Genomic DNA, 18,309 nt, shown 5'->3' with positions numbered 1-18,309 from the left:
TATTCTTAGCCATAAAAGTGCTTTTTTTTTAAAAAAAAAAAAAGAACCTTTTAATATTAAAGATCAATTTCCCTTGTTGATTATTTCAACGCCTTGTAATTAAGACTTTAAAACGTGACCATCCAAAAAAGTAACTATTCCATTTTTTGTGCTCCTGTGCTGCCCCCTTGTGGAGTGCAGTCACCTGGTTAAACTGGTGCTGTCCAATAGAAATAGGTGTGCTATGTTTGTAATTTTAAATTTCAAGTGTCCACCTTCAAGAAAGTAAAAGTAAAAACAAAAACAAGGAAAAGAAAAAAGAAAAAAAATACCAAACAGGTGAAATTAATTTTAACAATACATTTAACCCAATATGTACAATTTTTATCATTATATAATTAATACAAAGTTGTTAATGAGATGTTTTATATTCTTTTCTAAACTAAGTTTTCAAAATCTTTATGTGTTTTATACCTACCACATACTTCACTTCAGACCACCAACAGTTAACTTGCTAAGAGGCAACATTTGCCTAGTGACCATCCTATCAAACCGCATAGGGTTAGAAACCATTATATTCATACGTTTTAAAATTGCTCTTTTGCATATTTTGAAATGATAAAATCACATTACAAAGTGACCGTCTTACTTACTTTTTAAAGTTGTTTGTCAAACTTTGATTGTAAAGAACCTGTAAGCTTTAAGTGGGAAAAGGATATTACTTGCTATCAATAGAAGTTAACATAAAACACAAAAGGAATAAAAGTCCACATGGATACTCTAGCTGGGTGTAATACCTACTCTAAAAACTTTTTGACACTTGTGGGTGTTAGAGAGGTGTGAGAGACATGCCAGTACCAAATTGAGATTCTCTCCTTGTCACAATCTAATGAATTGAAAACGATCAAGGTAATAACTTTCTAATGTGACTCAGTATCATTTAATACCATTCCTATATATTGTCCAAACTCATCTTGGAATAAATTGTGTTCTGTTGGATGCTAAGCTTAAAAGTTCTTGGTAGTTTTGTAGCTAAGCTTGCCCTGCAGTTTTGGTTTTGCTGGAGAAGACTTCCCCTCATCATTGGGCATTTTAGTAGCATGCAGGCACTACTCCTGGACAGCTGCAGCACCCACCCATGGCAAGTCATCAAAACACTGAGTGCTGGCTGATACAGCCTGGGAAATATCCCATCCTGTTAGCCTACCCCATCACGGGTCTGGAAGTCAAGGATACTTGTGGTTTGTGTAGCTTCCTTTGATCTACTTCTTAAACTGAGGGGCAGGAGCTCTAGGGAAAGAAAATACATTCAGTACGGTACACGGATAAGGACATTCCATTTTGAAAAGAAGAGAAATATAATTTTTTTTTTGTTAGAAATATACTTAGATGTCTATTTCAAGCTTTAAGGAAAATTAAATTAGTTTATCGAGTTAGTAGCAAGAAGATGTGAGGATGAATCCTGACAAAGCTTCAGCAAAGCAAGATTCTAAAATAGACTAGTTAGAACTTCATTCCTTAGAGCTGCTAACTAATTACCAAGGGCAATAATAGGAATATCTGGTGTAAATTACCATTTAAATAGCTTTGAGAATGTTGAAAGAGGACTAGAGTATATGCCAAAATAGTCTTCTAAACTCAGTTATGTCAGATGACGGTATACACGTATCACGATATCATAACACAGCAAAGAATGCTATTTAAAACAAGTTGTCATTATGGGTCTACACAATTGCTTATTTAAGTGGTACACACATTAGTATGTTTCAACAAAAACATACCCTTACTAAACCACTTGCCTGTATTGAAAAAGAATCCTTGGGATCTGGGAGGTAAGGAACATGTTTATTAGTCTTAGGTTGAATATATATATATTTTTACCCCCTTAAATCCATGAGCTGGGTTTAGAAGCAGGATCATGCACTATGAAAAAAACTACACAATAGTTTAATTTTTAGAATTATTCTACCAAAAAAAGAAATCAAACAAATAAAGAGAAAAAGAGACAAGAGAAAATGGTTAGGAGATGTGAAACTCTACTCATTTTCTTGTTGATTATCTCTTTTGTGGTTTTTAAGGGTTTTAAATTTCTTCTGTTGGATGTTCAGCTTTTGTTAATTTTGCTGATCAACAGTACTTCACACTAGTGCTCAGATTAAGTGTAAGAAGATGCAGTTCACATAAGTCAATTTATTGCTTTAATAGACCAGTTAAAATGTTTGGGAAAGGATGAGATTTGGGGAATACTAATTCAGCATTACTGCAGCCCCACCTCTATCACTATGGGTCCAATGTTGGTTATAACAGGTAATCCATACCTGATACCAGAAGACTTCTGCTTCTGGCTTATGCTGAAAGTAAGAAGGAAAACTTTATGAATGAACTAATGGGAATCTTTTTGCCAATGCATGCATTTGTAGAAGTTGATTAGGACACTGGTTTGCTATATATTTTTTTTTGTGTGTGTGGTTTTTGGTCTGGGCTGGGTTTGAACCCGCCACCTCCGGCATATGGGGCCGGCACCCTACCCCTTTGAGCCAAAGGCGCCGCCCCTGGTTTGATATTTTTTAATGAACACTTTGTTTTTTTCTCTGATTTGTGAGTGATTTATATCAAGAAATAACGTGGAGGTATTACTAATAATTTAGTGACGCCTCTTTTGTTTTTCACCCACCTAAAAGGAAGTCTTTGTCCAGGGAGCCCTTCTCTGTCCGAGGGACCAATTTAATGATCCAACTGGTTATTAAGAGTCTTTTCATTACAAACAACGTTAGAATTGTTTGCTCCTTAATCCTGATTTGTTTGTTCCTAATTAGAGTGCCTTAGTTGGTATGGCAAATAGCGTGAATCATTTGATAGATATTTAATGATTTCATAGCAGAATATGGTGAATTGAAAGCCTCCCCGTGGCTCAGTCAGTAAGGCGCCGGCCCCATATACCGAGGGTGGCGGGTTCAAACCCAGCCCCGGCCAAACTGCAACCAAAAAATAGCCGGGTGTTGTGGCGGGCGCCTGTAGTCCCAGCTACTCGGGAGGCTGAGGCAGGAGAATCGCTTAAGCCCAGGAGTTGGAGGTTGCTGTGAGCTGTGTGAGGCCACGGCACTCTACAGAGGGCCATAAAGTGAGACCCTGTCTCTACAAAAAAAAAAGAAAGCCTCCCCTACTCCTCTGTAAGTTCCCCCTGCCATTCTTTCTCCTGCTTCTCTTGTGCTCAGTCCTGCTTCTTGGACTTCCTAATTTGCAGCTTAAACTTTGCCTGCTCCGTCTGCTCATCTTCTTTCATTATGTATTTTATTCCAGAAGTCTGGGTACAGGAAAAGATACTTATCCCTCAGGAAGACGTGTTATAGATGAGAGGAAGGGCTAGCTTCTAGTTTTCCCAAGAATAAAACCAATCCTTTTTCTAATGGAGCTGTCCATGCCGGCTAATGGGCCACATGTCCAGGACTGTTATGATGACACGCACGCTAACACTCCACACTGGAAGCTAATGGTTTCTTTCTCCTTTTCTTAAACCTCAGGATTTACTGGATCATTCGTGTACGTCAGGAAGTGGCTCTGGTCTTCCCTTTCTGGTACAGAGAACAGTGGCTCGCCAGATTACACTCTTGGAGTGTGTCGGTAATTCTTTTTCCCCTTCTTTGTGGGTGATATGCAATGTTAGCTGTGGTTTCAGAAGGAGGATGGAATGGGGGAAATCTCCTTCTTCTTGCCTATTGCTTTTTCAAAAACACTTTAAGATGAGAGTTAGCCATGTGGTCTCTATTCTCTATGACTCATATTTGAGCACCTGAACTTATAGAAGCTCTTGTCAAAGGAGCCTGTGACTGATTAGAGAATGAGTAGACAAAAGCTTTCACTTGCGAGTGAACTCTTTGGGGTAATGAGAGTACTTGAGAAGTGAATGATATGGCTGCTCCTTACTATAGGTTTTTATGACTTGAGGTAAGTAGGCTTTGGGACAATGAAGTTGTTTATTGCAATTCTTGAATCCCTTTCACTATTCCCTTTCCTTTAAAAGTAATTAATGTAAAGGTATCTTTATAACTCCTTTATTTAAACAAGAGCTGTATATGTTTTTGAGTCCTCTCATATTTTCCCCATAGATGAACATATTTATATGTAGTTGTAATCATCATCTCTATATAAAGTTGGTACCTTTCCTTCAGCTTTAAGCTTACGTGCCTCTCATGTACGCATTACAAGTCTTTTAAAAGATTATGTAAGAGTTTATTGGATGGTAGTTTCACTTATAGGTATTGCAGACATTGCGTCTTTCGAGTTCTCAGAATAAATTCCCAGAATTGGGAGTTCCTAATTTGTGAATTTTTTATGGCTTATTTGATTCACTGCTTAATTGCTCTCCAGAAAGACAGTGTAAAATGCATTTTTAAGAGTCCTTACCTTTATTAGTTTTACTTTCGTGTAGCAAGTATTTTTGCAAGTCCTATGATAGTTTTTGTGAATTTCTCCTTCAGATGCCAGGCAGGGATGGGTGGATGGTACTTCTACCCTCTGGTGCTCGTGGATTTGGGGGACTCTCTTTATGTACAGTCTTTTGCTTTGGGGAGGTAACAAGCCATCATAAGCTGCTTCTACCTCTTGGCTATTACCATCTGAATTTTTTTCTTGTTTTCATGGAAAGAGGGATACCCCCAAATTCAGTAGTAGAAAGGGGGATGCCAGGCAACCAGGAAGGGCTTTGCCTTTTTCTTGGTCTGCAGCGGCTGTGACTGTGACAGACCCTCCTTCCTGCGTCTCCACAGCAGATCGTGAATAGAGAAAACAAAGATTAAAAAGCCTCAAATGTGCTCATTATGCACAACCAGAATTGCCCTCTTGTACCAACTAGTATCCTGTCTGATTATGAACAAGGTTATCTGGGTAGTGGCAGGAGGGCCAAGAGGGGCACATTTCTCCCTCCTACCTCCCTTCTCCTCCCCTACTCTCCCCTCCTCTCCTCTTCTCTCCCCTTCTCTCCCCTCCTTGCCCCTTCTCTCCCCTCCTTGCCCCTCCTCTCTTCACTCCACCCCTCGCCTCCCGTAACCACTCACCATTCCCAGAGCAGTGTGCTTCTGCAACACCAGTCCCCAGAGATGGGCTCTAAAGTCCAAAGGACAAACTGATAGTACACCTTTAACATATTTACTATTTCTTGTTCTGTAGCTGCCCTTCAGTATTATTTTATATAATGTAATTATAATTATTACATTTTGTGGAGTTAGCACTAAACACTTTAATAAAATCACTGCCTTTTCAGGAGCTTGTGGTTAGTATGCTTATGTGGTACAGCTCTGAATAAAAATATATGTGATAAGTTGTATGGATAGTAGTACATTATCATTTTGGTTCAAAATCATGGGAAGTTGGACTAGGTGAGTCATATCCAGATAATGATTATTGAAAACCACAATTTGTGGAGTTCCACGGCTGAGGCTTTGGGCGGCTCTTGTCTTGGGGACTTCCGTGTAGCATTGCATTCGCAAAAAGCATTTGACAACCTAAAAGCATTTGAAGGAAGAGATTTCTATTGTAATTCTATGTATCTACCTTGCCATCCATCTATCGTTTTCTTTAAAAGAAAAGGGGGGTGGCGATTTGAGGTAACTTTATGTCCACAGTTCCTTGGGCTATTTTTCTCTCTTTCATAATGAGAAAAAGAGGACAAAGGGAAGAATGACACAAAATGGAACCAAAGGCAGGGAAAGGTTAGCATATCATTTTCTAGTAACCAGTTTTGTGGTAAGTAAGCACTAGCCCTCATCTTGAGCTACAGAGGCCAGGCAGTTGCTGTGACGAGTAGAAAGACTCCCGTACTAAGTAGTACTCGTGTGACACATCAGTGGCCCACATGCGCACTCACTGACCACATTTAACAGCCTTGTGGATTAGTCAGTGGTATTTAATAAAGACGTGGTTTCTTGCCAGGGAATCTAGATTTAGTGGTTTTGATTATGTTTCCCGTGTGTTGCTGGGACGGACCCGCTTCTCCCCCCCCCCGTTTGGGTTTTCAGTGGCTTTAGTGTTCCCACAAGGAGCTGTACTCCTGTGTGTGCAGGTGGTGCACAGGTGCTTGTTGGGAGCTGTGTGGTCCCTGCAGCCACTCACCTGGGCAGAAACTGACTGCCCTTGAGTTGCATCTCCTGCTGCGCTGTTATCTGCACTGATTATATCCCTTCTGGATGCCCTGAGTCTCACGGTGATTGCCTCCTCCTCCCAGCCTCCCTGATCATCCCTACCTATAATTAAAGAGAAGAATGAAGAGGGAGGGTGGAGTTGATAGGCTGAGGAGTGTGTTGATGCTGCATGAGGAGGCCAAGCCCCCAACAGATCGGATCACAGTTAAAGTCACCATGTTTCTCAAATCGCAGTGGACTCTTCAGCGTGGCCCACCTGTGGCATCACACGCTGTCTAACTAATACCCATGACCAATGTCAGAAATCAGAACTGTTCTGGGATTGCGGGTTTAAAGACTTTGCAAAGCCTCTTTTGAATTATGTCTTCTGCCAAGAAATCCTTTAGGGTTGGCAGTGGCTGCCTTTCCACAGCCTTGTGGGTTTTTTTCTGTTTGTTTGTTTTTTAATCCTTAGAACACATAGCTTAAACTTAATTGTCTCCTTTGTGAAAACAATGTAAATGTAAATTCAGAAATGTAGACAACTTCGGAAGTGCCCACATGGGTCCATGGCATGGAAACAGGCCACTCAGCCTAGTGACATACGTAGCTCAGTGGGTACGGTGCCGACCACATACACTGTGGTTGGCGGTTCAAACTGGGCTCGGGCCTGCTAAACAACAGTGACAACTACAACAAAAAAATAGCCGGGCATTGTGGCAAGCCCCTGTAGTCCCAGCTACTTGGGAGGCTGAGGTGAGAGAACCGCTTTAGCCCAAGAGTTTGAGGTTGCTGTGAGCTGTGACGTCACAGCAGTCTACCGAGGGCGACATAGTAAGACTGTCTCAAATAAAAATAAATGAAAGTTATACACATTTTACTCCTTTCAATCAAGGAACTTCAATGTAAATGGAATGCTTAGCAGTTTAATTTGTTATCACAATAGGAGGGATGGGAAGGGCAGTTTCTACCTTATTTTTTTATATCTTTAGGGGCAAAAGTTGTGATATTTGTATCTCCCAACGGAGTTTCTCTACTGAGCAGCGGGAGGGACTGAGAGTTGCTGGCGGTACGTTTCTGTGTGCTTCCCGTTCAGTGTCACCTGTCCTTTGCTTTCCCCAGGTAAAGGCAGGTATGGTGAAGTGTGGAGAGGCAGCTGGCAAGGAGAGAACGTTGCCGTGAAGATCTTCTCCTCCCGGGATGAGAAGTCGTGGTTCAGGGAAACAGAACTGTACAACACTGTGATGCTGAGGCATGAAAACATTTTAGGTAAGCACAAGGATGATCCCCTCCTTAATTGTATCTAGACAGAAATTATTGCCTGCCTTTGCCCTTTCTGTTCCAGTGATTGTGAATTTGAGACGCTCCTGGAAAGCAATACAGGGATCCGGAGCATTTATATATGGTTTAATTTTCTTTTAACACCAGTTTCTTGTTTAAATTTGCAAATAAGTTTTAAGATTCTCTGGATGATGAAAATGAAATTCGGTATTGCTAATTCTTCTCCCTACATCTGCAGATAGTTATTTTAAACAACAAAAATTTGCCCCACATTGTTCACTTCAAGGCTTCATTGATTGTTGTACTTACCCCACCCTTTTTGAATATTTATTACTTAAATCAAACTAAGAAAGATCTTTGGACTATTTCCTAGAGATTCACAGCTCCCAGGGATATCATAATTAAATGCACATTCCCTCAAACTAGGCATCATTTTTAAAGCTCAGATTTACAGAGGGATTCAGCATACATTTTAATTTGGAAGCGAAAGCTTAGCAACACTTGTGAAATATGTAAAGTGCCCGTTGCAGTGCTGCTATGGCAGTATAAAGGGTGAGCATACTCCCTGGGCCTATTGACTTATGTATTTTTGACAAGTTTCTAAATGTGTTTGTATTAGTACTTGTTTGGTGAATGGGGCCTGGAGTGCTTCTTTAGTGGATATGACATTTAGACAGAATTTAACTCTGTGTAAGGTAGAGTTGGCCACTTTATGGCAGTTGGATAGGTCTGGCTTGTAGAAAGGCCATTGCCAGAATTTATTTCTATTCTATTGCTGCCAATTTAATATTTAAATCTGACTCAAAACGTCTGCGAATAATGGTTTGACACTTGTCCAAGGCTTTTCTTTAACAGTATGGTGGTGATGTTCCATCTCAGAATTGTTTGTTCCTGCTCTTAATTTCTCACTTTCCTTTGCCTCTTGGGCCTTGACCATTGTTTAATCCTCCTCACCTCAATTGTCGGCTCCCCCTTTTCAGTCCATCCGTCTACACCCAGTTATCTTCTGCTGGGGACCAGAGATAATTCTGCTCAAAGTGTCTTTGATGGCTCCCACATTGCCGGCAACATTTGTGAGTGGCATTTCAGACTCCCTGTTTGAGGGCTCCCAGGGGTCTCTTCACCTTCACCTACAAATATGCCCACATTCAGCTACTCCCAGTATTTGCCGTTTCCTGGGATTGCCACAAACCTTTAGGCCTCTAGCTCTTGAGCTGTTGCTATTCTCTTCCCCCTGTCCCACTGCCCCTTCTTCCATCACCACTTCTCAGCCGCTTTCTGTTTCCTCCAGTGGGGTTGACTGTGCGTCTCTGCACGCCCTCACTTTGCACCACGGCCTTAACTCACATCACACACCACCTTGTGTTGTAGCTTGCTGTCTGTGTGTGACAACAGTAACGACAGCAGTTACGGTGGCAGGCAGGGTAATGGCGGTACGAGGCAGGAACCGCTGCTCTAAGTGCTTTCTGTGCCTTTTCTTCTTTAATCTCTGCTATGACTACCAGAGGGTAGGTGCCCTTATTGTCCTGGTTTTAACGGATGAGGAAGTTGATGTACAGAGAGGTTAAATAGTGGAGGTGGGAATTCCACTGGACAGGCTGACCTGGAGTCACTGTTCTGTATTCAAAACACAAACATCCAGTAACAGCGCTCTTGGCTTGTGAAACAGACTAATTCACACTTGAGAGAGGAATAGTTAAAACAGATCCAGCTTATTTAAAGGTCATTTTTAGTAAAGGTCTAGAACAGCAGTCTACAACTTTTTGGATATCAGGACTGGTTTCATGGAAGATAGTTTTTCCATGGACAGTGGTGGGGGAGGAGAATGAGACAGGAGGCAGTGCTCAGACCATGATATGAGCAGTGCGGAGCGTCTGTGAATGCAGATAAAGCTTCACGTCTTTGCTGGCTTGCCCATTGCTCACCTCCTGCTGTGCAGCCCGGGTCCTAACAGGCCATGAACTGGAACCTTTTTGGCACCAGGGCTGGGTTTCATGGAAGACAATTTTTCCAAAGACAGGGCTAGGGAGGGGTAGGGATGTGACAAGATGCAGAGTTCAGGTGGCGATGCTCTGTGGCTCAGGTCCTAACAGGTCACTGACCAGTACTGGTCTGTGGCCTAGGGGTTGGGGACCACAGGTCTAGAGCATAATTAATGGAGCAGACAAAATCTTTCTCCAAGACCAAGGGGGGTTAGGGAAGGTGAGAGAGTAAAAATTTATGTGTTGATTGCTTTATTTAATTGGAAGCTTCTCTTCCTTTGGGGGAAACTATACAAATACGCCACAGTGATGTAATTTCTTTTGAGTGGTGCTTTATAGTTTAGGGTATTTGTTTTCGAGAAGAATCATTAAAGATTAATATCATTTGGTTAAATCATTAAAATCATTAAAGCTGGGCTGTTTCCTTATTAAGAATAAGTAATATTCAAGAACACATTTTGATTCTTATTATGGCCAGCCAAGGGCCCAGGAGAAGCAGTTGTGGGAGACACAGACAGACTGTAGTCAGGGAAAGCATAGGGGACTCAGAGCTGGCCATGGGAACTGGCTCAGGGGTATAGGTGCCGAAATGTTACATAGTTCTCTTTTTAGATGTCCCATAGTTGCGAATGTCAAATTAGTTTTCTATGAGTAGAATTCAGCTTGTTTGGAGTTCTGTGGTAGACTATGAGAGTCTGGGTTCTGGAGCCAGACCTGCAGGGACCATTACTGAACTAATACCAGTGGTGTGCTCTACCGACTTCATGTGGTTGTTGGAGGATTGCATATAAGTACCAGGTACATGGTTGGCACTCAGTAATTATTAGCTGCTTCTGTTGTTGTGGTTGTTGATGATAATGATAAAGGTTGTTGAGGACCTTTCTCGGCTTACAGGGCATTCCTGTACATGGTTTCGGAACAGCCGGCACTAGATTTGGAGTTGCTAGCAACTTAATAGCTGTGTGATCCTTGACGTCTCTAAGGATCAACTTTATCATCTGTAAAATGAGTATCATGACATCTGTCTCACTGGCCTGTTGAGAAAAATCTTAGGAGAAAATGTGAAACTGACATAAATTTTCTATAAAGCACTATGCAAGTGCAAAGCATTTTTTATGTATTTTTTTTTACATTTTTACAAGTCATTTAACTATTCCTCAAGCTATATCTGTCCTTTGTTTTAAAAAAAAAAGTTTTCTCCTTTTTATAAGTCCCAAACTTCACTGTCCATGACTGTGTTTCACGTGTGTAAGACTAATGCTGGGCAGGTACCTCTAGAGCTGAAAAGATAAGCGCACATTTATCTCATAGGTGAGGGAGAGCCTCTGTCTTCTGGAGTTCCTTCCTTCTTCCTCCCTCTTTATCCACATGTATCAATATTTTCACTTCTCTTCAGGACCAGTTTAGTTGTATCTTCCTGATTGATGCCTATTACAACATCTAGTCTGAATTACTGTGATTCCCTACTCTGAGCTCATGTTGCTCTTTGCAGACAGATGTTATAGTACTTTTCATGTTTTATTGGAATTCTTGTCTTTTTTCCCCTGTCTTCTTTTCTAGCCAGCAAACATCATCATTTTGGTATTTCTCAGCGAATGACACAAACATCATGAATGCTTACTATATTTGATTAGTTGCTTTTCTTATTTGATGAATTAGTCAATATTAAATAATATTAACTCACCCACTTTATTTCACATCTCAACAGACGTAGAACAGAGAGCCTAATTGAGTGGACCAGTATTAAACAGCAAATCACAGGAGTCAAGACTAGAATATGGATATCCAGGTTTTAGGGTTGGTGTTCTTTTGGGGTGATGGGTGAATGATTTGTGCTTAAAATATCAACATGATGAAGAATCTGGCACTTTGATTTTTAGTGAGCACAAAGATACTGCTATTTGAATCTTAATGCGATGTGAAAAAATTTTTAAAGGATTACTTAACAATGGAAATGGATGTGAGACTTTCCTATTTATTAGCAGTGCCCTTTTAAGAAATGAATATTACTATTTTTTTCTGTTGATACTTTTGTAAACCTCTTATGACAGTTGGTTAGTTCAACTATTTTTATTATAGATCATGTTTAATGTGTAGGTCACTATTTCTAAATACTATAAGTACTATATAGACTTTTCACTTGTGTATTAATTTTGTTCTTGCTCTCTCCAGGTTTTATTGCTTCAGACATGACATCAAGGCACTCCAGTACCCAGTTATGGTTAATTACTCATTACCATGAAATGGGATCGTTGTATGACTATCTTCAGCTTACTACTCTGGATACAGTTAGCTGTCTTCGAATAGTGCTGTCCATAGCTAGTGGTCTTGCACATTTGCACATAGAGATATTTGGGACCCAAGGGAAACCAGCCATTGCCCATCGAGATTTAAAGAGCAAAAATATCCTGGTTAAGAAGAATGGACAGTGCTGCATAGCAGATTTGGGTAAAGTTTTAAAAATACTTTTTCATTACCATTTTACTTCTGTGCTACCCAATGTTTAGCTGATAAGCATCTCTTTTTCCCTATTATTAGGAAAAATTTCAAACATGCAGACAAGTTGAAAGAAGTTTATAGTGAATAAAACTATATCCCCACCATCTCAATTCTCCCATTAAATTAACATTTTCCTAATATAGCATTTTATATTTATTATTTATCCATCTCTTCATCCTCCATCCTTTCTTAACCTTTGATACATTGCAAAGTAAATTGCAGGCAGAAGAATCCTTCCCTCTGACAATTTCAGCATGTACACGACTAAATCATTAACTAGAGGGCTTTATTTATTTGTTTTTATTTTTCTTTTTAGATAAATTTACTGTGAAAAACCCAAGTCTTGAGTACCTTTTCAGAGTTTTGACAAATGCCATAGAACCCAAATCCCTATCAAGGTACAGACGTTCCCATTACTTTAGAAAGTCACCTAGGGCCCTTTCAGTAACCTCAGAGGTAACCAATGTCATGCATTCGGATTTCACAAACCTTCATAGGAAGGAGGGGCACAATTAGATTATGGGATGAGTTTATCTGAAAAGTAGTTTCTAAAATCATTCTTCTGCAACCCAGGTACAATTCTTAAGTTGAGAAGGGGGAAAATAATTCCCAAACCAATTCACCCTTTGCCTTCCTGGCGTATCTCATTTTTATGGTGTTAGGGTAACGCTCAGTGTAGCTATAATTGCATTATAAATAAGATTATTTTTATTTATCCTAGCATTTTATATAAAATTATATTCATCCCAGACTCCTGGAATATTGGCTGAATAATTGTGCTAATGAGAACTGAATTGTAATACCATATTCATTCCAGTGTGCTATAGAGAGACTTTACACTACTTCGCTAAAAAATGGTTTATATTATATTCATATCATAACTATTATTGTCAGACTGATAATGATGTAGACAAAAATAGCTTTAATTGTATAAATAATAAAGTTAATTTTTGTTTGTTTTTAAACACAAGGGATTTGACATGTTAGGAAAATTAACTTCCTTTGAATCCCTTTAAAGTCTTGTTTTTAGGCTGAGAAATTATTTTAAATGTTTCCTAAGTGCAAGAAGAAAAATATTTAGGGTAAGCATTGAAAGAACCTGGCCCTACAGTTTTTTACAGGCAGTTTTTTTTAGTTTGGGTGTAGAAGCCTTTTTTGGCTTATTCCACAGTTCTTCGAGCCTGGGTGATTTGGGTTTGAATTCTGCTTTTCCGAGTTACTCACTGTATTTTTGTGCAGGTCTATGCACACATCTGTTTACCTGGCCCAAGTGCTGATTACACTAAGTGAGAGGTATGGGGAGGGCCTTAGCCAAGAGAGACGCCTGTGTGTTTAACGCCAACGCCAAGCACTGGCTTCTGCATTGTTTAAAACCTTCACAATAGTTATTACTTGTGTAACTAAAAAACCTTCACAGTAGTTATTACTCGTGTAACTAAAAAACCTTCACAGTAGTTATTACTTGTGTAGCGAAAAAACAATTAAGGCCACTTCTCAGGACTCTGATAAGATTCAGAAATTTTTCTAAACCCCTGGAAAATAATGAGGATTCAAATGGTAATCCTGCTGTGGTAATCCAGAGGTCTGGGAAGAGTGGACAAATTGAGGAAGCTCTTGGCTTTGGTTTATGGGACTTGGTGGGGAGGGACTAGGGAGAGTTCTGGAGTAAGTCCAGCTAATTAATTCTTAAACTACATTTCTTGTGGCTTGCAGCCTTACAGTTAGATACATAGGAAGGTGTAAAAATCTATGTTAAAGACTCATTATTCAGAGTATGATTATTACCACAGTATAGAAAGTAGCTCCTGTAAGACCATAATTTGTAAACAGTTTTTTATGTTATACCCAGTAATTAAGTAACACTCATTAGAAATAGTATTTTATTATTAATACTGCAAAAAGACCAATATTCCATTCATTTTTCTACTTTTTATTTAAAAATTCAAACATATAGGGAGTTGAAAGACCATTATAATGATCACTTAAATCCTCAACACCTGGATTCAAAAACAGTTAAAACTTTGCCATATTCTCTTTATCTGTATGTTTGTATGTATATTTTTGCTAGATAAAAGTTGTTACAGACATCAGATTTTATTCTTCGACACTTAAAAATTTATTCCCTAAAAATACTTCAAAATGCATCTCCTGTGTAATTAAGTCTGTAACACCTAAAGATTATTGATAGTTCTCTAGTATCATTTAATATACACTTCCAAGTATTTCCAGTTTTTTCAAACAAGAATTCAGTCAGGTTCACATGACGCATTTGGTTGTTTTTGTCTCTTTAGTGTTATCATTATCTATTACTAGAAAACAAATTATTTGTCACATTTAGCAGTCTGAGACAACTCAGATATATTATCTCATATAGTCCCCGAGGGTCAGGAGTCTTGGACTGATCTCACGGATACATACAACCCAGCTGTTGGTCAGTGCAGTTATCTGAAGGCCTGATTGGGGCTGGAGGATCCATTGCCATGATGTACACTCAAGTGGCTATGACAGCAGGCCTCAGTTCCTTGCCATGTGGACCTCGCCATAGGGCCACTTGAGTGTCTTCATAACGTGGCGAGTAAACCATGAGAGAACCAGGAGAGTAAACTGTTCCCATACTCAAGCAGATGCTTGAAAGTGTAGATAGTATTGGATTCTAAATATATATACTTATATATTATATGCATATATATTGAAAAAATACATATATATTTTTTCCTGTACATACATACTTATGATAAAATTTAATTTCTAAAGTAGGCACAGTAAGAGATTAACAACAATAACTAACAATAAGATAGAACCATTATAACAGTAACATGCTGCAATAGAAGTTACGTGAGTGTGCTTGTGCATGCACGTTCTCTCCTGTCTCTCTCCCTCAAAATATCTTATTCTGTACTCACCTGTCTTTGGCTGCGGTTGACCATGGGTAACTGAAACTGTGGATAAGGAGGGGGGGCTGATGTATGTGATTGGGAAATACTCATAGTGTCCACAGAATTGAAATCTTGAGGTTGATGATAAAAATAGGGGGAAGAACCTGGCTGCTTTAGCTGAATGCAGTTGCCATTATTTCATTGATCGTTAAGAATGAGGTAATATGTGCTAGCTTCCTGACATTATGTGGAGTCATTGTCCCACACAGTCAAAGCCATGGAGTGAAAGGAGAAGCATTCTCTATAGATGGCTTACGAGATCCCTGAGGGATCTCAGGATTGCGAAGCTTTACAGGCCCTGCTTACTCTTCCTTATGTTGAGTGTTACAGTCATCATTTTCAGCCGGTTTGCATATGCATCAATAATTTCATTTTCAAGTAAATCTTGCCTGTATTTGTCTGTCCCCACTGACCAGTGTGTAAGGCCAGATCTCCCTAATTGAGGAATTCTAAAGTGAGTCATGGTTTAAGGAAGTGTTTCAAAGCCATTTAAGCTGGGAGTTGTGCTCATGATTTTAGAGAAAGGCCTGCGGGTCTAATTGGTGTTATTGTGCAGATAAGTAGCTCTTCCTTTTGGGATGGAGCAGTCCTTACAGCAGCTGCCCTTTATGTAGTGATAAATTATTTCAAATACTTTGTGTTTGGAGACTGGTGGGAGCAGTGGTGGAGCTTGAGAGCTTAATTTGCTTCTTGTTAAGCTACTTTGAAGCTCACATGTATCATGTGGCCTGTTTTCCTGTGGTCTTCAGACACTGGCCTCAGACTGTTTTTAGTACATTGGTCTACCATTTACCTAAAACTTTTTATCTTTTCGAGATTCATATATTAGCTTAATAGCTTCAGAATGTTTCTGGCATTAGTCCCTTTCTCTGCTCTCACTCTGGAAGTCACCACAAAGGACATTCCATGGATTATTATGGGTGTAGTGCAACAGTGACCATGGACACCACAAGAGGGCGCGTTTGATTGGGGCTGTTTTAAAGTCCTTCAGCGGCCCCTTATGAGAAAGGAAAGGAGCTGATTTCCATTGTCATCTTCTTCCTTTTAGGCCTGGCGGTCATGCACTCCCAGAGCACCAATCAACTTGACGTGGGGAACAACCCCCGTGTGGGCACCAAGCGCTACATGGCCCCGGAAGTTCTAGATGAAACTATCCAGGTGGATTGTTTTGATTCTTACAAGAGGGTCGATATTTGGGCCTTTGGACTTGTATTGTGGGAAGTGGCCCGACGGATGGTGAGCAATGGTAGGTATCTGATCTAACATAATATTGTCTTTGTCCAAGTTCTCTTAATCCTGATACCTTTAAAAGGGCAAAGGAGGGTATTAAAGCCTACATTGTTCCTTGAATCAAGTTATAGACATTTATATTTGAAATAATGGTACATGGAATATAGTGGCTTTTGAGTTTGAAATACACTATTGCAAATGATGGCTAAAAATGATGTTTTTGGAAGAGACTAGCCATTCCTTGTTTTTTCGGAAGATTGATCTAAATTTTTTATTTATGTCACTATTATATTGCACATATTTAGGGGGTACATGTTGTGTTTTGATACATGTATGCAATGTGTAGTGATCAAGTCAGGGTATTTAGGATATCCATCACCTCAAACATTTATCATTTCTTTGTGTAGGGAACATTTCGAATCTTTTGGCTATTTTGAAATATACAATCTATTGTTAACTATTAATATATTCACCCTTCTGTGCCATCAAGCACTAGAGCTTATTCCTTCTAACTATATGTTTGTATCCATTAACTCACTTCTCTTCATCCCCCCTCACCCTTCCCAACCTCTGGTAAGTGTTATTTGGCTCTCTACCTCCATGAGATCAATTACTTTAGCTCTCACATATGAGTGAGAACAATTGATATTTGTCTTTCCGCGCCTGGCTTGTTTTATTTAACACAGTGATCCAGTTTTATCCACATTGCTACACCTGAGGATTTCTGTTCTTTTTTACGGCTGAATAATATTCCATTGTGTTTACATGCCACATTTTCTTTATCCATTCATCTGTTGGCAATCAGGTTGGTTCTGTATCTTGGTTATTGTGAGTAGGGCTGCAGTAACCATGGGGGTGTATGTATGATGTATGGATTTCCTTTGATGTATGGATTTCCTTTCCTTTGGATAAATATCTAGCAGTGGGCTTGGTGGATTACATGGTAGCTCTAGTTTTAGTTTTTTGAGATTTCCGTACTGTTTTCCAGTGTGGCTATATTAATTTATATTCCCACCAGCAGTGTATAAGAGTTCTCTTTTCTTCATACCCTTGACAGCATTTACCATTTTTTGTCTTTTTGATAGTGGTCATTCTAATTGGGATGATAACTTATTGTGGTTCTGGTTTGCATTTCCCTGCTGTTTAGTGATGTTTAGAACTTTTTTCATATATACTCGTTAACCACTTGCGTGTCTTTGAGAAGTATTTGTTCAGATCATTTGCCTACTTTTTAATGAGTCTTGAGTGGTTTGAGTTTCTTGTATGTTCTGGATGTTAGTCACTTGTCAGATGAATAATTTGCAGATCTTTTCTCCATCCTAAAGGTTTTCTCTTCACTGTTTATTGTCTCCTTTGCTATGTAGAAGTTTTTTAGTTTAATATAGTCCCATTTGTCTATTTTTGTTTTTGTTGTTTGTCCTTTAGAGGTCTTAGCCATAGATCTTTGTCTACACCAACGTCATGGAGTATTTACCCTCTGTTTTCTTTTACCGTTTGATTGTTTCAGCTCCTATGTTTAAGTCTTTAATACATTTTGAATTGATTTTTATATGTGATAAGAAGTAGGGGTTGTTTCTTTCTTCTGCATATGGATATCCAGTTTTCCCAGCATTTCTCAGTTATTGTAGAGGATATCCCTTTATTAAAAATCATTTGGCGGTAATTATACGAATTTATTTCTTGGGTTGTTCTCTGTTACAGGCATTACAATATATGAATTCAAACCATTTATAAAGCTATACTGTAGTAACCAGAGAAGTATGGTGTTGGTATAAAAACAAAACATATACCAATGAAATTGTAATGCCTGTAACTTTATTCTTTTTACTCAGTATTGTTTTGACTGTTTGGGGTCTTTCATGGTTTCAAACAAATTTTAGGATTGTTTTCTCTATTTCTATGAAGAATGTTACTGGTATTTTGATAGGGATTGCTTTGAATCTGTAGATTGCTTTGGGTAGTGTGGTCATTAAAAAAAGTAATTATTCTAATCTACGTATAGGTTATCTTTGTTTTTATGTTCTTCAGTTTCTTTCATCAATGTTTTTTAGTTTTACTTGTACAGGGTCTTTTACCTCCTTGGTTAAATTTATTCCTAGTTATATCATTATTATTATTATTTTTGCAGTTTCTGCTGAGGCTGGGCTTGAATCTGCCACCCCTGGTATATGGGACCGGCGCCCCACTCCTTGAGCCACAGACGCTGCCCATCATCATTATTATTTTTTGTAGCTGTTGTAAATGTGATTGCTTTCTTGATTTCTTTTCCAGCTAGTTTTTTATTGG

General features: G+C 39.2%; 1 protein-coding gene across 1 annotated transcript in view; it reads left to right on the top strand.

Moving 5' to 3' along the window:
- ACVR1 (activin A receptor type 1) overlaps window positions 1-18,309 on the top strand; it is a 121,278-nt gene that overhangs the window by 85,689 nt on the left and 17,280 nt on the right. The window contains exons 5-8 of the mRNA XM_053597429.1: window positions 3,501-3,600; window positions 7,218-7,364; window positions 11,531-11,806; window positions 15,842-16,039. Coding sequence (XP_053453404.1) covers window positions 3,501-3,600; window positions 7,218-7,364; window positions 11,531-11,806; window positions 15,842-16,039 — 721 coding nt within the window. The remainder of the gene's footprint in view (window positions 1-3,500; window positions 3,601-7,217; window positions 7,365-11,530; window positions 11,807-15,841; window positions 16,040-18,309) is intronic.

The sequence above is a fragment of the Nycticebus coucang genome, chromosome 7 (assembly GCF_027406575.1).
Source record: "Nycticebus coucang isolate mNycCou1 chromosome 7, mNycCou1.pri, whole genome shotgun sequence".
In the NCBI taxonomy this organism is placed as follows: Eukaryota; Metazoa; Chordata; class Mammalia; order Primates; family Lorisidae; genus Nycticebus; species Nycticebus coucang.
This window is presented reverse-complemented; position numbering and strand designations above follow the sequence as displayed.